Source organism: Palaemon carinicauda, chromosome 9, assembly GCF_036898095.1.
Source record: "Palaemon carinicauda isolate YSFRI2023 chromosome 9, ASM3689809v2, whole genome shotgun sequence".
Classification (NCBI taxonomy): Eukaryota; Metazoa; Arthropoda; class Malacostraca; order Decapoda; family Palaemonidae; genus Palaemon; species Palaemon carinicauda.
Genome location: NC_090733.1, coordinates 161,545,385 through 161,565,743, shown reverse-complemented (window position 1 = coordinate 161,565,743; position 20,359 = coordinate 161,545,385). Strand labels below are relative to the sequence as shown.

Genomic DNA, 20,359 nt, shown 5'->3' with positions numbered 1-20,359 from the left:
ATAATTTTCCTACACAGATAAAAATCTTCATCCTATAATAGTTGTACATATGATTTCAGCATAACTGGAACCTCGGGTGCTAAAATTTATAACTAGGTGTTGGTAGAGTAGAAACTTTGCTGAAGTGGACACTGTTACTATGAACTTCAGATAACTAGAGTAGCACTCAGTTGGCAAAAGTCACCATAAGAAGTAAATAGTAAAAAAATTGTTTTTACCCCATTCATTATTGTTATATCTTCAATATAAATACCATATTCAAAGAATAATTCTGTATCCATGAAATAAACATTTTTCCTATGCCAGCCCATCTCAGAACATGTAAATTCACTCTGCTGATCTTGCTATCAGCTGATTTCAAGCATTCACTCTTGAGAATATGCCCACATAAATAACACGTAATATTCTTAACAGTATATATTGAAAGATGTTATTGCAAATGTTTTACTTACTGTAATCTTAGAAATTCAAAACAAAATAAAAGTTTTCCATATCATGTTTCTCCTACGAATGACACCAAAAAGGATAATACGTCAAACAAACGTATTCACACATCCAATTGATAACTAATAATATTAATGACTTTGAATAAACTGTATGTAACCTACGGTAGTCTATAACATGCCGCATTGACAGTTGTGCAATGTTTATTATACAATGCTTTAAGTAAATTTGGAAACTGCATATTAGAGTCCAGCTTGATAACATATAAACATTGTTAGCTGATTCAAGATACTGCTATCAAGGATTTGGGTACATACAGTATAGATAAAAAGTATTCTTAATATAATTTCCAAACAGTCAAACTATGTTATAATTAATAACAGGAGTTTCATACAATTTACTGAAAACTATAATTTTTGCTAGTCATCACTCTGATGTATACATGCGTTCGTTCATTCTGATTGGTGATGAAATGTATACAAACAAAATGGTTTCCATTTTGGGCATTATATGTAGGGAAAATACAATAGGGAATCAGTATTATTTTATTTATTTTGATCTAAGCATACATAAAGTAAAATAAAATTTTGATAACATCTTTACTGTACATAACCAAAACCTAACTTTTAGGCCTACACAGATGGTTTCATGAGTTAACAGCCGTTTTATACAACAGAAATGAGATTGATTAAAAATTTGTCTTAATATTTTATGTTTTCCAATCTAAAGGTCATTTTATGAATGGATATATACAATATTCATATTTACTTACTTATTCGTTTTCAAATACTGTAAATTATTCTTGCATACATTTTATGATATTCTTTGCCTTGAATGTAGTAAAGCAGTAGAAGTAGTTCTCAAATTACTCATTATTGTTTTCTGGCACCGTATTGAGTTTGTTTTGATATGGCCCATGCCTGAAGTAATATAAAAAATTTTTAAGTAATTTTTATTTTTCCTAACATACTTACCGAGAACTACTTTCTTAGGAGTTACCTGTAATCTCCTCTCTACCGACCAGAGTTTTGTGTAGGGTACCCTCCATCCCGTTTTCTACTGAGGCCTACCCCGGCATTAAAGAACGTGCCCCGAGGGTAGGCTTAGCGCTAGGTCGATGTCCGCTTGGGTCGATATCGCCAGTAAGTTCTATTGATGTAGCACAATATTTGCAAGGGAAGAGAGGCACTCGGGGAAGGGAGGGCCATTACCCGAAAGTAATTCTCGGTAAGTATGTTAGGAAAAATAAAAATTACTTAAAATTTTTTATTTGTTCCAACACGAATACTTACCTCGAACTACTTTCTTAGGAGACTTACACTTTAGGAGGCGGGAGTGCTATTCTGACCTACAGACCCAGTAAGCGGAGGCCAAGAGGCCTAGGTATAACGGTACATACTAGAAAACGGACGAGAGGGTAACTACACAAAGAGCTCACGTTAGTGTCTAAGTACTCACCCTTTGAAAAACTTCTTCTGATGTTGCATCCAGTAACGTAGTTGTGAAGAACGTGTTATCCAATGGTACAAGTTGGTAATCTCCGATGAGGATAGGGAACAACTGGGTAGGATGAAAGGAAACGCACCTGTGTCTCCCGGTTGCTATCCACGATTGAGCCTGGGGCTTTTACCGTTAAACCACTTGGAGGGCGGAGATGACTGTTCCAATGGAGAACCCGTCTAAGGACTTCCTCGCGTAGTCCTTGAGGTAATGGGCAGTAAAGGTCGACTGGTTAGACCAAGTACCTGCCCGAAGGATCTGACCCACTGCCATGTTTTTCTCAAAGGCTAAGGACGTGCTCAGACCTCTGATGTCATGAGGTCTGGGGGCGCCCGGCATGGCCAGACCTTCTTCCTTGTAGGCCCTGGCAATAACTTGTCTCAACCAGAAGGAAATGGTGTTCTTGGAGTCTTGTTTCTTAGTAACACCCGTGGAGACGAAGAGGCTCTTGATGCCTGGCCGGAGACGAGCCGTTCTTTCAAGGTATTTTCTAATGGCACGGACAGGGCATAATTTTAAATCCTCAGTATTACCCGTCTTAGGGATGGCTGGTATGGAGAAACCTTCGAATTTAGGATCCCAGACAGCTGGGTTCTGGGTCTTCGCCACAAAAGAAGGAACGAACTTGAAAGATACTTCTTTCCACCCCTTCGAATGAGAGACGTCATACGACAGCCCATGGATCTCACCTACTCTCTTAGCGGACGCCAAGGCCAGCAAGAAGACTGCCTTGAGAGTGAGATCCCTGTCCACGATATCTTTCAAAGGTTCAAAGGGGGGGCCACTCAACATCTTCAGGACCTTAGCTAAGTCCCACTGGGGCACCCTACCTGCCTGTGGGGGGCAGGACTGCTCGAAGCTCTTGACAAGCATCGCGATGTGCCTAGAGGACCCCAGGTCGATGCCCTTCAGGAGGAAGACTTGGCCTAAGGCGGCCCGTACCCCTTTTATGGCTGGGATTGACATTCCCATTTTGTCTCTGAGATAGACCAGAAAATCCGCTATGTCCGGGACAGAGGCATTGAGGGGCTTTATGTGCCTCGCAGCGCACCACTTCGTGAAGGAGGCCCACTTAGCTTGGTAGACCGCAGCTGAAGACCTTCTCAGGTATAGCGACATTCTCTTAGCAGTGGCTGAAGAATACCCTTCCTTCTTCAGGAGTCGCTCGATAGTCTCCAGGCGTGAAGACGTAGGGACTGTGGGTTGTCGTGAAGTCTGAGAAAATGTGGTTGATGTAGAAGGTCTGACCTGTCGGGTAGAGGCCACGGAGGTTGACTCGCCAGGTCTTTTAGGTCTGCGAACCACTCTCTCTCCGGCCACCAGGGCGCTACCAAAGTCATCTTTAAGTTTTGGGCCGTCCTTACTCTGTTGAGCACTTGCTTTATCAACGTGAAGGGGGGAAAAGCGTACACGTCTAGGTTGTCCCACCTGTGCTGAAAGGCGTCCTCCAAGGCTGCCTTCGGATCTGGTACAGGAGAACAATATACGGGGAGTTGGGCGTTCAGTTTGGTTGCAAAGAGGTCCATCACCGGGGAACCCCAACGTTGGATGATGAGCTTGGCTACTTCTGGGAGGAGGGACCACTCTGTCCCTACTATTTGGCCCACCCTGCTGAGACCGTCGGCCAGCACGTTTTTCTTCCCGGGAATGAACCTTGCTAACAACACAACCTGGTTCTCTTCTGCCCAATCTAGAATCTTTATGGTGAGATCGCACAACTCCCTTGACTTCAAACCTCCTTGCTTCTTTATGTATGCTACTACCGTGGCGTTGTCGCACATCAATGCCACGGTGTTTCCCCTTAGTAGATCTGCGAAGTGTAGGCAAGCCTTCTGGACTGCCTTCAACTCTAGGACATTGATGTGGAGTTCCTTTTCCCCGGCTATCCAGGTTCCTCGCGCTGTCTCGTCGAGGAGATGGGCTCCCCATCCCTGGTTGGAGGCGTCTGTGAACAGTAGTAACTCGGGGGGGTCGTTCGCGAAGGGCATCCCCTTGAGTGAGTTCGACCGGCACTGCCACCATTCCAGGGAGGGCCTCGTGTTTGGTAGAACTGGTATTAGTACTTGTTGCGAGTCCAGTTGGCACCAGAGGTTCTTCAGGTTCCATTGCACGGCTCTGAGTGTGATTCTCCCCTGGGGAACCAGTTTCTCCAACGACACCAGGTGCCCTATCAGTCTTTGCCAGTCCTTTGCTCTCCTGGGGCGCCCCGATAGGAACGGGCAAATGATTTCCATGAGATTGTTTATTCTGTCTTCTGAAGGGAAGGCTTTTCCCAGAATGGTATCTAGAGTCATTCCCAAGTAGGTCATTCTGGTGGATGGGGATAGGTTTGATTTTTCCGGGTTGATCACGATGCCCAGATCCTTGCAAAACTGGAGGAGTTTCATCCCTTGTTCCTCCAAGAGGTCCTTCGAGGAGGAAAGAAGCAACCAGTCGTCCAGGTATCGGATGAGGCGAATGCCTCGTTCGTGAGCCCACACTGAGACAGTCGTGAAGACTCTCGTGAACACCTGGGGCACTGTTGACAATCCGATGCAAAGGGTCTTGAATTGCAGGATCTGGGAACCCCATTTCACCCGGAGAAACTTTCGACTCGAGGGGTCGACCGGAATTTGGAAGTAGGCGTCCTTGAGGTCTATGGTCATCATGTAATCTTTCTCCCTCAAGGACAGTAGGACTGACTTCGGAGTGTCCATTTTGAAGTCTGTCTTCTTTATGAACTTGTTGAGAGCCGACAGATCTATAACCAGCCTCCACCCCCCCGTCGCTTTTTCTACCAGGAACAGGCGACTGTAGAAACCCGGGCCTGGGTGTAGAATTTCTTTCATGGCGCCCTTCTCCAACATGGAGGACACTTCCTCTTGAAGGGCGGTCTTCTTCGATGGGTCCTTGGGGGTGGTTCTGCTAAGAACGGTAACCTGTAGCCCTCCTTCAGTACGGACACTGTCCAGGGCTCCGCTCCGTGAGCCTTCCATGCTTGCCAAAATAGTCTGAGGCATCCCCCAACCCGAGGCTTGAGCGGGGATAGGGGGCCTCTCACTCTATCTCCTTCAGGAGGAGCGTCCTGAACGGCCTCTCCTGGAGGCAGAATAACCTGTCCTATAGGAGGCTGAAGTTGCTGGGGCCCCCTACGGGGGGGGGGGGGGAGGGGAGGGGGCTGAGGCACTGAGGACCAGGAGGAAGAAGGAGCTTCTCTCCTCGTCATGCTGGGGGAGGCCTGAGCCGTCCCGGCACTGTCTGAGATGGACCTCTTCTAGGGGGGTCTCCTTGTAGGCGTAGGCCTGGGGGTGCTTAACTCCTTCCTCTTCGACACCTTCTCCATAATGGTCTCTAAGTCTTTTAAGGGGAACAAGGAGTCACCCCACAGGGGCAGGCTCCTCATGGCCCGCGCTTCCCTGTCTGGGACTTTTCGGGACACCTTAGCCAGGATGGTGTCTCTCTTGCGGAGTACCCAATTCGCTGTCAAGGCGAGAGATTGGTACGTTAAGAACTTTAGGGTCTTGCCCCCGGAGGTAATAAGTTCCCTCAGGAGGTTCTGCTGTTCTGGGTCCGAGGGGTCAAACGTGGCTTGCACCCCTACTAAGGTGGAAGCCCACCAGTCCAGCCAAGAGGAGATGTGCACCAGGTCCCTCGACATTTCTTCCATCATGGCGGCCTCCGATGGAGAAAAACAAACTGGGGCCGAAGAGGCTCTATCCTCCGAGACGCCCTGACCCAGGATGTCAAGGGAAGGTTCTACTTTGCAGGGGCCTGGTCGACGCCCTTCCGGTACATATACCTTGCCCTGAGTCTTGAGCCCCTGGAGTAATTTTGAATAACTCTTGAGTTTTGGGGGCCTCGGCATTACTAGCCAACACTTTGTCTACGTATTCTTGCCCTAGGACAAGATTCCGGGCTAGAGGGAGAGCCAGAGAGGTCTTAGGCTGGGTAGGGGCCTGCATTAACCGTATGAGGCTGGACCTCCAGTAGTCCTCGTCGGTAGCTGCAGGTTCTTCAATTTTATGATGCCTCCTGATAAGGCCAATCACCCTTCTATAGGCCGAGTCCTCCGTCGGGGAACCCTCCCTACCGTCAGCCGAGGCCTCGGCTTGAGCCCGGGGAGCCGGGTCACCGGGCACACCCACCGGACGCCTTGTTCTTGATGCAAGGGGCGCTGCCCTACCGAGGTACTGGACTTCTTCGGCGGAGGCTTCCGCACCAGCCGCACCAGGGGCGGGGGTTAGCGCAGGCATCGTTGACCCAGCGAGGACTAGCGTCCGCTCAAGGTCTCTGGGGGACGAGGACGCGGCTCCCGTGGGCTGACCCGACAGCGGGAACCATTCCTTCCGACCCGAGGGCCGCACCAGCTGGGCTGGTTTGGCCAGGCTGCCCGAAAGGAAGCGCGGTTCCCCCCGCTGGGCGGGGTGAACCGGAGGCTTCGCGGTCTTATGCCTGCCTGTAGAGTCCTTCTCGCGAACTTGCCTGTGAGGGTCAAAACCGTGCTTGGAGGGAGGTCTCCTTGGTGAAAACTCCTTGGACCGGCGGTCCGGGGAACAACGTACCTCTGCCTCACGGGGTACGAAGACCCAATCGCCATCCGGTGACCTACTCCTCCTGTATTTTCGTCTTGGAGAGCGGGAGCGTTTCCTGCTGTATCTGGAGCGCGATCTTGAACGGGAACGCCTGCTCCTGGACCGCTCCCTCTGACGGCGATGTTTCCTCCTGGCGTCTTCCCCCGACGAGTAATACTCCTCTGAAGAGCCCGACGACACTGCACTTACCATACGGCGGGCGGGAGCGGGGACCGCGGGGGACTTCGTGACTCGTTGAGTGCCCGAGGTAGAAGGTTGTAGGAATTCTTCGGGAACTTCCGTGAGCGGGGTTGGGAACGAGGTTTGACGCCCAACGCCAGGAAACCAGGGATCCAGGCCCTCTTCCATTCGCAAAGGGGACCTACCTGGTGTCTTAGGAAGTTTCCAACCGAAGGCATCACTCCCTGCAGAACCTTACTTACCCTGGTTGTCGCCGCCTGCCGAAGACCCTGAAACACAGGCCCACGAAGGGGGCGAAGACACAGACACAACGTTACTACCCCACAAGGGGTCATCGGAGGACACGTGCCCCCCGAGCACAAGGGCCGAGTCTCCAGACGCACTGCTGGGCTCTTCACTAGCCTGAGAAGGACCCGCAACCCCCACTGCACATTCACTAGATTCTTGGGGAAGATCGCTCGGTTCTTTCCCCACGATGGACTTACCTCAGCCCCTACTCGGGGTAGGGTACGGCGAAACAGAGGCTCCGTCGGACCGTTCACTGGGTGACGGTTGCGGCGAAGTAACACTAGCCTTCCTTGGTGAACGTTTCGACGATTTTCTCTTCTTTGTTCTGTAACGTACCCACTGGATATCACTCCAACCTACACACTCGGGGCACGTATCCGATGACGAACAAACCTTTCCCCTATAGGAGGAGCAAAGGGAGTGAGGGTCCACTTCAGGCTTGGAGAGGAACGCTCCACACGATTTACCGGCTCTAGGCTCAGGACAACGGCGGATTTGCTCCATAATGCACAAACGCAAGACACAGGAACGCAGGGAATCAAGGAATACACCGGGGAAGCACAAGGGTGGAAGGTGAACACACAGGAACACCAGGGATCAGTACACAGGAACACAAGTTACCACGCGGGAAACACGTGGGACACACACAACGCACACAAAGGATCGATAGAGAACGAGAGCGACGTGGTGACACGTCGCGACCAGAGAACTTACTTGCGATATCGACCCAAGCGGACATCGACCTAGCGCTAAGCCTACCCTCGGGGCACATTCTTTAATGCCGGGGTAGGCCTCCGTAGAAAACGGGATGGAGGGTACCCTACACAAAACTCTGGTCGGTAGAGAGGAGATTACAGGTAACTCCTAAGAAAGTAGTTCGAGGTAAGTATTCGTGTTGGAACAACTTTGTTTTCGTGAGCTTCATTTTACATTCTTTTATTGCATTACTTTGTTTTCATGAGTGTCATTTAATTCAATTCCTTAATTACGTCATCCAAAGGTGAAAAACTAATGTGTGTTAATCTTGGCTGCTTGTTTTGATATTACCCACATGTCTGGCATATATGGTAGGTCTGTAGCCTATAGAATATGGTGTAATTTTGGTGAATTTTATGCCTTAGGAAGTTTTTTGCGGATACAATGGACTGACGCCAGTACCAGACACCCCTTCCTCCAATTACATTAGTCCGTGGTTCTACTGTAGTTACTGGCAGGTAGTGGAAGATGCCTTGCCAGCTTACTGGAAATCTACTTTGACTCAAGCTGTCATGTAGTAAATATACTCTGTTAACAAACTTGGATTATTTTTTTTGCAGATTGCTCGGGTGTATGCCTATTTATGGAGAAGCCAAATATGGATATTCATTCTTTATGCCCTCCATGTAGTCTTCCTCTTGTGAGAAAAAGCTAAGTCTCTGCTAATGGAACCAACTTTGTCTGTACCAGCGGTGGAAGCTCTTGACTTCCCCACTCAGGATTAACTTTTGCAAGAATAGCTTATGAGTTATACTCACCTCTACAGACTACCTGCAGCTTTAAGGAATTGCTCACAGCCGAGTGAATAATTTGGTCAATTAAGTTGTAATTTTTTTCGCAACCATTGCCATTCTAGCTCCAGCTAATGATATGGAGAGATCATCTGTAAATAGTGTTGAGAGAATATCTTGTGAAATGACAGAGGATATCCCATTAATCTATCCCACACTTCCCCCAATTTTGGGGATAGCTAACATAAAAACAAAAACAAAAGGGTGACTTTTCTTCTCTTAGCTCCTCCCAGCCTGATGAGGGATTCAGCCGAGTTTGGTTTATACTGCCAGGATGCCACAGAACATCCTCTCCCTACTATCCACCGAAAAAGAGGCTTCATATGCCGAATCCCCTACTGCTGCTATTTTAGTCATTATACGAGATGCCATTTGGAGGCAAATAAAGAGAGCAAATTATGTATTTTCTCCCCATATCTAGTTTTGGGGTGTTTGAATGTGCGTGGATGTAGTACGATAGAGAGTAAAAGATGTGAGATTGGAAGTATGTTTAGAAGTAGAAGGATGGATGTATTGGCCTTGTGTGAGACAAAGATGAAAGGAAAGGGTGAAGTGATGTTTGGTGAAATGTCTGGTAGAGTGTCTAGGATTGAAAGGGGAAGAGCGAGAGAGGGTGTGGCGTTATTGCTGAGTGAATGGATGACAGGTAAAGTAGTGGAATGGAAGGAGATATCATCTAGGTTAATGTGGGTAAGGGTTAGGTTGGGTAGGGAATGTTGGGCGTTTGTCAGTGCGTATGGGCCAGGTAGTGAGAAAAGTGAAGAAGAGCGGAATGAGTTCTGGAATGAATTAACTAGGTGTGTAGAAGGACTGGGTAGAAGGAATTATGTAGTTGTATTGGGTGACTTAAATGCTAGAGTGGGCGCTGGAGAGGTAGAAGGTGGCATTGGGAAGTATGGTGTACCAGGTGAAAATGAGAGTGGTGAGAGACTGGTAGATGTGTGTGTTGAACAAGAGATGGTAATAAGTGCTAGCTTCTTTAAAAAGAAAGATAAGAATAAGTATACATGGGTAAGAGTGGCAAATGGAAGAGTAGTAGAAAGGGCATTAATGGATTATGTGTTGATAACTAAAAGAATGTTTGGAAGATTGAAAGACGTGCACGTGTTTAGGGGTATGGCAAACGGTATGTCTGATCATTTTTTGGTGGAAGGAAAATTAGTTGTAGCAAAAGAGTGGGGGAATAGAGTAGGTGGATGTAAAAGGGAGGTAGTGAAGGTTGAAGAGTTAATAAAACCGGGGGTAAAAAGTAAATATCAGGAAAGGTTGAAAATGGCATATGACGAGGTGAGAGTAAGAGAAACTGGTAATTTAGAGGAGGAGTGGAAGTTAGTAAAAGAAAATTTTGTTGGGATTGCAAGTGATGTATGTGGCAAGAAGGTTGTTGGAGGCAGCATGAAGAAGGGCAGTGAATGGTGGAATGAAGGAGTGAAGGTAAAAGTGGAAGAGAAAAAGAGGGCTTTTGAAGAATGGCTGCAGAATAATAGTATAGAGAAGTATGAAAAATATAGAGAGAAAAATGTGGAAGTAAAGCGCAAGGTATGTGAGGCAAAGAGGGCAGCTGACCTGAGGTGGGGTCAGGGATTGGGTCAGTCATATGAAGAGAATAAGAAGAAGTTTTGGAAAGAAGTGAAGAGAGTAAGGAAGGCTGGCTCAAGAATTGAAGAGACAGTGAAAGATGGAAATGGAAGGTTGTTAAAAGGAGAGGAGGCAAGGAAAAGGTGGGCGGAATATTTTGAAAGTTTGCTGAATGTTGAGGATAATAGGGAGGCAGATATAATTGCTGTTCCAGGTGTTGAGGTGCCAGTGATGGGAGATGAGAATGAGAGAGAGATTACAATAGAGGAAGTGAGGAGAGCACTAGATGAAACGAGAGTAGGAAAAGCATCTGGTATGGATGGTGTGAAAGCTGAGATGTTGAAGGAAGGGGGTGTGACTGTACTTGAATGGTTGGTGAGATTGTTTAATGTGTTTTGTGTTGTCAATGGTACCAGTAGATTGGGTTTGTGCATGTATTGTACCACTATATAAGGGTAAGGGAGATGTGCATGAGTGTTGTAATTCAAGAGGTATTAGTTTGTTGAGTGTAGTTGGAAAAGTGTATGGTAGAGTATTGATTAATAGGATTAAGGATAAAACAGAGAATGCAATCTTGGAAGTACAGGGTGGTTTTAGAAGAGGTAGGGGTTGTATGAATCAGATTTTTACAGTTAGGCAGATATGCGAGAAATATTTAGCAAAAGGTAAGGTGGTGTATGTTGCGTTTATGGATCTGGAGAAAGCATATGATAGAGTTGATAGGGAAGCAATGTGGAATGTGATGAGGTTATATGGAGTTGGTGGAAGGTTCTTGCAAGCAGTGAAAAGTTTCTACAAAGGTAGTAAAGCATGTGATAGAATAGGAAATGAAGTGAGTGATTGGTTTCCGGTGAGAGTGGGGCTCAGACAGGGATGTGTGATGTCGCCGTGGTTGTTTAACTTGTATGTTGATGGAGTGGTGAGAGAGGTGAATGCTCGAGTGCTTGGACGAGGATTAAAACTGGTAGGCGAGAATGACCATGAATGAGAGGTAAATCAGTTGTTGTTTGCGGATGATACTGTACTGGTAGCAGACACAGAAGAGAAGCTTGACCGACTAGTGACAGAATTTGGAAGGGTGTGTGAGAGAAGGAAGTTGAGAGTTAATGTGGGTAAGAGTAAGGTTATGAGATGTACGAGAAGGGAAGGTGGTGCAAGGTTGAATGTCATGTTGAATGGAGAGTTACTTGAGGAGGTGGATCAGTTTAAGTACTTGGGGTCTGTTGTTGCAGCAAATGGTGGAGTGGAAGCAGATGTACGTCAGAGAGTGAATGAAGGTTGCAAAGTGTTGGGGGCAGTTAAGGGAGTAGTAAAAAATAGAGGGTTGGGCATGAATGTAAAGAGAGTTCTATATGAGAAAGTGATTGTACCAACTGTGATGTATGGATCGGAGTTGTGGGGAATGAAAGTGACGGAGAGACAGAAATTGAATGTGTTTGAGATGAAGTGTCTAAGGAGTATGGCTGGTGTATCTCAAGTAGATAGGGTTAGGAACGAAGTGGTGAGGGAGAGAACGGGTGTAAGAAATGAGTTAGCGGCTAGAGTGGATATGAATGTGTTGAGGTGGTTTGGCCATGTTGAGAGAATGGAAAATGGTTGTCTGCTAAAGAAGGTGATGAATGCAAGAGTTGATGGGAGAAGTACAAGAGGAAGGCCAAGGTTTGGGTGGATGGATGGTGTGGAGAAAGCTCTGGGTGATAGGAGGATAGATGTGAGAGAGGCAAGAGAGCGTGCTAGAAATAGGAATGAATGGAGAGCGATTGTGACGCAGTTCCAGTAGGCCCTGCTGCTTCCTCCGGTGCCTTAGATGACCGCGGAGGTAGCAGCAGTAGGGGACTCAGCATTATGAAGCTTCATCTGTGGTGGAAATGTGGGAGGTTGGGCTGTGGCACCCTAGCAGTACCAGCTGAACTCGGTTGAGTCCCTGGTTAGGCTGAAGGAACGTAGAGAGTAGAGGTCCCCTTTTTTGGTTTGTTTCATTGTTGGTGTCGGCTACCCCCCAAAATTGGGGGAAGTGCCTGGGTATATGTGTATGTATGTATCAATTTGTACCACCACTGCCTGCAAAAGGATACAAATAGGCAAAGATATTTGAGTAACATTTTGATGAACGTATGTAAGACTTTTGCTATGACTCCCTGCTTGTTGATCGTATGGTGTCCTATAGCCAACATACAGTACTCTAGAGGACAAGGAGCATTAGCATCAAGTTTGCTCTCCTGTAAACATACAATTATAGGGGAGTGCTCATGTCTGAGGCACGTAAGTTCTTCAAATTTGGTTTGACAATTCCATTGCAAAATGGAGGAAACTCGTAAGTTTTATTTCTGAAAGACATCTTGGATGAGGTCTTCCCATTGGCAGTTTTTGATATAACATTTCCTGTAGTGTCTTCTTCAGAGAGGGCCTTGATAAATTAGGAGTTTTTAAACTTGCCTTTTTAATGTTCTTTTGACCTATTTGTTGAGAGGGATGGTGGATCTCAACTTGAATTTTTGATTGATTTTAGTGTTTTGAAAGTTCATCTTTTTCAGATAAAATATTGTCCCTATTTGCAATAGGTATTTTTGCTTTTCTTGTTGAAGAGAGGGAGGGAGGGAGGGATGGATGGGTTTTTCCCCCTTTTTTGATTGAAAGATAGAGAGCTATTAGGATTATATACCTCCATTATGACAGGTGCATCCAATAGCCTCCTAGCATAGGAATTTTCCCCTAAACCTGGCAATGATGCTACCTTGAGATGAAAGCCTTGGGCTGTTCATCCGAGGAGTGGCAGATTTAGAAGGGGGTGCCTCTTGGACGAGACATCAAATCTGAATTATGTGGCATGGTAATAGCCTTGGGAGCTGATTCAACAATAGGATTCTTTACATTACCTGGTCTAGGTGGTATTGCAATTCTTTCTCGATGTCCTGAATCCTTAGATTCGAAGGCCTAAGCGTAACGTTTGGTTTTGGTTAGAATTCACCTAGCATATCCCACATTGATGTGCTCATCTGATTTCTGAACAGGTGCTGGTTATATGTCATTCTAAGGACATTTCTTATAAGTTGCTTTGTGATTTTGACTACATTTAAGGCACTTTGCCAAAGAAGTACAAGGTCCATTCTCAGGATCCAAACAATTGCTGCAAATCTTTTCACTTTTGCATACTCTAGATGAATGTCCAAACTTGAAGCAGTTGTAGCGGTGTAATGGTTTCTGTTTATAAAGGCAAACTGGAATTCTCTTCTTCAATATAGTATATACATAACAGGGTATACCATGGTCTTCAAATGTTGAAATAATCATAGGGGTTCTGGGAATCTTATGAACCTTCCACATTTCTCTCGGGCACATATCTAATATTTCTTCCCCACTAAATTCATAAAGGTCTTTGTAAAAACACCCCTTTTCCAAAACTAAAATTTAAATGTGGCTTGATATTCACCATTAAATTTTCTTCCATCTTTATATTATTTAGCATAAAAGACTAAATCCTAGATTTGGCATGAATTAAGGTGAATTTCTTGCCAAGTCTAGAAATATCTTCACACACTACAGTATAATGCATACTTTCTTTTTTGTACTAGTTTTCTAAATTCAAAATAATAATAATTTCTCCCTGCTATGTTGCAATAATCCACATGGGTGGCTTTGGCTTTCTTTCTGCTAACGAGTATATTTTGGTGTCCATAGATTTGTTATGATACCAGTTACTAAGGTGATATATTTCAAGACTTCTAGGAGCAGCATTACATAATTCTCCAGTAATCTTGTTCTTAACTTGTATTTTTTAAATTTCCCAGATTGCTTTAAAAGCCTCAGCGTAATTATTAAAGCAGATCCATGCTTCCCATTTTCCATCTTTCCTGAAATTTATCCTAATTTCAGTAATATTACGATAAGTTTTGAAAGTCAGCCATGCTTCATAATGACAGTTTAATGTGAATGACATTCAATTTTTTTCACATTAACTTCACACTTTTGAACATTGGAGGAGTGTTTTTTTTTTATGTTTTTTTTCTTCCCCCAAGTCAACAACAGAATTTTCCTTAATAGATAATGCTAGAGGTTGTCAACAGTGCTAGGGGGAGTCAGCATTTCCAGTGAGGGGGTCTGTCATTTTAAGAATCCACAGCAGCAGTGAGCGTCATACCATCACACGACTGTGCATCACCAGCCAAGGAGGTAAATTAGCACAACCATTCTCTTCACAAACAAGAAGTTCTAGTGTCTTCGTCTTTTAAGACATCTCACGTCCTTAGAGAAGCTTATTTGACACTGACACTTTCCATAAACTGCTCCAGAGGTATCTGAAATCTCCCTTATAATTTGGTTCCAGTGGAACTAAAAGTATGGGACTATTTAGCCTGGTGGCTCAATGACAAAAATCTTATCAGGCGATATCCCCACTGACCCGTCATCTCTAGAAATGATGTGGTTTACAGAAACATCCAAGGAAGGATGATGCGCATACCCGAGGAATGTGATCGCCATAGGAATACTGTATAGTCCACAGAAGAAAATCGCCTGCGTATCCCCTTGCTGTAAATGTAAGCCGCACAGCTGGCCTCGGGATTTGTCCTACAGAATAGAAACGCCTGCAAATCAACCTGCTGGAAATGCAAGTTGCAGTGCTATCATTGTAAGTTTCCCAGCAGAGTTTGATAGGGCACTCGGTAGTGCTGATGAGCGAAAACACTACAGTACTTTAGTGGCCTATGTCAACAAACAAGGGGGCACTGTTTCACAGACTGTGTGAGTTGGCAAAGCAGGTGTACATTTGGGCAGTTGGCAACACAAGAGCTGTAGGCGAGGCTCTTTCCAGTAGGGAGTATTGTACTAGCTGACATGTTCTGTTCCAAGGGGGCAAGTTGTAGAATTGCAATGGTCCCTACATCCCTGCTCAGCGGCAAGGCTCCTTGCCGTTAAGAGTTTGCTATCGATCAACCTGTCTGCTACTATTAGTATTCTGCTTACCAGTTTCATACCCATCACACTCAGTAGCAAGGCTTCTTGCTCTTTGAGGTTTGGCATCGATCATCTTGTTTGCTAGTACCATACCCTTCAGCAGTATTTGGCAGTGCCTTCCAGCAACCCTGAAACAATATGGCTGGATAAGCTTTTCTACCCCTCTGCCTGCTTTACTCACTAAGCAACACTATTGAAGACATTGGATCTCAGGATGATGCTGAGGGCTCCCAAGTGGCCACACAGCAAAGGTTATCTGTATCTGCTGATGCTCTTTGTCAAGGCATTCGGAGAATTATGTAAGCCTATGGCCCACTCTTCTCTGACATCCCCATTTGCAGAGGTATTATGGTGGGCGACTGTCCAACATCTCCTTTGAGCAAAAGTTTTATCAAAAGGCACTGCACAGATGTCTGGATATCTACCTGGAAAAGTGGGCCATCCACATTTGATGGTTAGTGATACCTCTGCAAATGAGTGCCGATTTCCTCATCTATCTTTGTAGAGAGCAGCTCGTCTGCTGTGAAAGGCTATCACTTGTCTGTTAAGTCAAGCTCTTGGACTGAATGGCTTAAACCTGTCCTCTTTGTGAGAATTGTCTGTGGTATTGAGCAACTTCAGAAAAGTTATGTCTTCCCAGGGAACTCCACGCCATTGCTAGAAGAAGATGGGCTATCTGACTTGCTATCACCAATGTACGAGTCTATGAGATTGGCTTCAGATTGTGATATGACACTCAAGAGAGCCTTCCTTCTAGGCTTGGGAAAACGTAGCCGAGTTGCATGACGGTTTTTATGTCGCAAGTTATACTGAAGGATGGCAAAAGGTCTCTTTTACCTTTGTTTTGAAGTTTTTGTGGCCAAGACCCAGAACGAAGCCATTCTCTACTCCAGTTTGAGTGCTTCTCTGGCCTGTAGGGGCACTAAGGCGCTACTTAAACATGACTCAGAACTTCAAACTGAAGCAATGGAGTATCTCAACCCCCAAAGAGTAAAGAAGATATCCAAGAACTGCCTTCTTTCTTTGTGGAATGATCAGACATTCTTATCCTACAACAAATGACAGAATGGAAGAACCATCCTGGGCACGTGCGCACAAAAGTCAGAGATATCAAATCTATCCTAGCATTTAGGAAGAACCTGTTATTGCCGCAAATCGAAGGCAGGAGTTTGGAAACACAGATAACCTTTATCCCCACCTACCTAGAGGAGTAAACCCATAGGTTCTTGATATCTTTACCCATGGTCCTGAGATAGCTGCAAGTAAGAATATTGGGTCTTTTTCCTATTCCTTCTAAGCGGCCCTTGGGCTGCAGCAGCCGTACCATTACGTGCTGAACTGGCCGCCAGATGCAAATGAGCTCCACTAACAAGGGAGGGCAGAGCCTACTGTCCACCTGTCTGCAACTACTACCTTGTTCAAAGTTTTAACGGCCATTTCCCACTTCGTCGAAATCATATCCCTATTAAAAGTGGATTGTTTGTATTGTTTGGAATACAAATTGCATTTATAATTAGTTATTATTTAAATGGTAGAGCATTTAGAATTAGTTATTATTTAAATGGAAGTTATATACTATTGTAGTTTCTTGTCTCAACAAAGGTTTAATTTAGAAATCTCAATTTTAGGAACAAGACAAGGCTGAGAAAGGAGGTATAGATGTCCACAAAATAAGATCTGTTAAAGTCAGTAGAGGAGGCAGCCGACACATTCCCAAAGCTTTTGAAATCTTCACTGACAATAAGTCTTTCGTACTTAAAGCCAAGGTAAGTGTATAAAGTTCAAGTAAAAGCTATTTTTTAGTCATGTCATTATTATACTTAAAACAATATACCAGGGATGCACTGATCTTAAAATTTACTTGTGCTTTTAAACTTGATACATCACATTAATAACATCTACTCATCTGAAAGAATTGCAGGGCAAGTATTTTTTTTTAAGTCTTTAATTGATTGCTAATATTAACTATTTAATTGCATGACCAGGAAAAACTCATTACCCTATTAAAAGTTAAACCAGCAATGATTTTTATGTGACCAACAAAGGTCCAAAATATGAAAATTCAAGTAGGAGAGAGATGATAATGAAATTACAAAAATAGACAGGATCAGAATCAATACCATGAGAGAAATATTCAAAGTAACCGAAATAATATAGATTGATGAAGAAAGGACTAAAAGAAGAATAAAGTACTGTATAGTACATGCAGGAAAGATAAATTTGTCTACAAATACATACAGATCATTTTAGTATCATTAATTTCCCGTACCAATACTAGAGTAAAATATCTCGTAAAAACTTGTGGGCCGGTCAACAGGCGTAATAGATTACCCAAAATTGGAATACTCTGCCGGTCGGATGGATTAGGATTTAGAAGTAGGCATCCTTTAAGTCTATATTATAATAATCATGAATTCTGAAGCCCTGACTGTTTTTACTGTTTCCATCTTAAACAGAGTCTGTTGCAAGGCTCAGGTCAATGGCAACCTCCAGAAGCATAGAGAGCCATTATCAACCTCCAACATGGCCCTGATTTGTGCTTGAAGGGCCAGTTGTTTTGAAGACTCTTGGCAATAAGAAATATATTGTTGATGGTGGTGGTGGAATCAGAGAAGGGGGAGAGTTGAACAGGAGGTGGTACCCGAACTGAAGGACATTGAATGTCGCGTCATAGGAAGTTTGGAGGCCTCTATCAGTTTTTATCCACTACCCTTAAAAAGGCTGGTTCTGGGTCTTCAAGATCGAGACTTGAGGGCAGGCGCCTTCCTTCTGTGAAAGTTTGTAAGGCTGTAACAGTTGTGAAACTGCCATAGATTTGTTGGAAGTAGAGGCCTGTGATTGTCAGAAGGACATGGCTCAATGAAGAGAGAACTGGTTGTGTCCATTTCTCTGTGGCTGCATCAACCTTTCCACAGGGAAGAGTTGAGGGTCCACAAACAAAGATTTTCGTAGATTCAGATTGCTAGGCAGCTGATAAATTTGTGGATCTTGGTAGCCAGGGCATCCTGTCACTTCAACACACAGTTGGCCGCCTGGTGCATCAGGAACTCGGCTGCTTTAGCCCATCAGGGCTTTTTTCTTGTTGGTGTTGGACAAGACCTCTGCATTAGTTAAATAGCCAACTGTTCCTGAGCAGTGCAGTGTGACATGAATCCAAGAGACCACCTGCATGATGCCCATGGCTGTGGCTTCCATCCCTGAAGCCTCTGTTGCTGAGGAGACAGATGCCACCAACTTACCGCTCGGTCGAAACTCAATGTAAGGGTTGACACTGCAGGATCCTAAGGGAGAAGGAAAGGATGGGCTTCCAAAGTCTTCTATAACATTTCTAGTGCCTGGAAAAAAAAGGCATAGGAATCAGGCAGAAGGATTCCTCCTCTCAAAAAATCCATTCGTTCCAACACGGAGTACTTACCTCGAACTACTTTCTTAGGAGTACAGTGGAACCTCTACATACGAATTTAATCCGTTCCAGAACCAACTTCGGATGTAGAAAATGTTTGGATGTCGAAACGAATTTTCCCATAAGAATACATTGAAATAAGATTAATCCGTGGTTGAGCCCAAAAACCTATGATAACTTCTTAATAAACTACTACACATAATTTTCCCATGAAAATAATTAACACTAAATTAGATAATAGACATGTAAATAAGAAGAATTAGCAAAAAAATGATAAATAAGAAACTGGTTTTTAGCGTAACTTTACCTTAGAAACTCCAGCGCAGGTGTTGTTAGTCTTGCTACGCAGAGAGGAGACGGACGGGCGGCGAGGAGGTAGAGAGGTTAACTACGATAAACGTATACTACCGTAACTTATTCTAACTTACACTAAGTGAACTTTAACATAACTTAGCTTATTTTTTTTTTATTTTATATTTTTTTTTTACATTTTCTTTTTTTCTTTTTGATGATTACGTAATTTTAATCTCTTTCACTCTCTACACTTAAAATTGACTGAATTTCTTTCGCTTCACTCTTTTACGTTTTCTTTGTTTCACTTTCTTCCGCTTCACTCTGCCGTTTTCTTCGAATCACTTACATCCTCTTCATCACGAGTTCGCTTCGCAGTTTTTTAAAAGAAATTATCGATAGATAATTGCTTGGTACGGCTTTTCAGAATGTTTCAAAAGTGAGTTAGGCAAACATCGTCGAACTGAGAAACTACACGACAAACCTGCAATTTCTTTGGATGGTATTTGTTGATGAAGACGACCACGTCTTGATATTTTCCTAACACCTCTTTTATATGCGCCGAACCTAACACATGTTCTACCTCCTCGCTCCCTTCCTCGTCATCACTCATGTGCTCCGACATAGCATGGAGTTCCTTGAGCTCATCCATGGTAAGTTCGTCGTGATGTTCGGCGACGAGTTCCGTAACGTCATCTGCGTCGACCTCCAGACCCATGGACTTGCCAAGGGAGACGATTTCCTCTACGGCTTCCGCTGCACCCACCACGGGATCAGGTTCGGGGTCAAAACCCTCGAAATCTCGGGGAGAAACTGCATCAGGCCACAGCTTCTTCCAGGCAGAATTGAGGGTCCGTCGAGTTAATCCCACCCAAGCCTGATCTATGATCTTCAAGCAGTGCACGATGTTGAAGTGGCTCCTCCAAAATTCATGCAAAGTTAAGTTGGTGCTTTGCGTGACATTAAAGCACTGCTTAAATAAGTGCTTGGTGTACAGCTTCTTAAAATTAGAGATGACTTGCTGGTCCATGGGCTGGAGGATAGAGGTGGTATTCGGTGGAAGATACAGCACCTTTATGGACTTAAAGTCATCGAAGATATCATCTTCAAGTCCGGGGGGGGGGGGGGGGGGGGGGGGTGAGCGGGTGCATTGTCAAGGCATAGCAGGCACTTTAAAGGCAATTTCTGTTCATGAAGATACTTCTTCACAGAAGGGCCAAAAACTTTGTTAACCCATTGCACAAAGAGTTGCCTAGTGACCCAGGCCTTCGAGTTGGATCGCCAGAAAACATGAAGCTGATCCTTATCGACGTTGTGTGCTTTAAAGGCCCTAGGGTTCTCTGAATGGTAAACCAGTAAGGGCTTGACTTTAAAGTCCCCGCTAGCGTTGGCACATAGGGCAAGAGTCAACCGATCCTTCATTGGCTTATGCCCAGGCAATTTCTTCTCTTCGGCAGTGATGTAGGTTCGACTCGGCATCTTCTTCCAAAACAGCCCGGTTTCATCACAATTAAACACCTGCTGCTCTACGTAGCCTTCTTCCTGCACGATCTTTTCGAAGTTCTTGACAAAGTCAGCTGCAGCCTTTGTGTCCACACTAGCAG

The 20,359-nt window shown here is 44.7% G+C and overlaps 1 protein-coding gene across 1 annotated transcript in view; it reads left to right on the top strand.

Moving 5' to 3' along the window:
* The window catches only part of LOC137647322 (protein melted-like), a 55,108-nt gene that overhangs the window by 16,984 nt on the left and 17,765 nt on the right, over positions 1 to 20,359 (top strand). Inside the window, exon 6 of the mRNA XM_068380725.1 lies at positions 16,690 to 16,827. Coding sequence (XP_068236826.1) covers positions 16,690 to 16,827 — 138 coding nt within the window. The remainder of the gene's footprint in view (positions 1 to 16,689; positions 16,828 to 20,359) is intronic.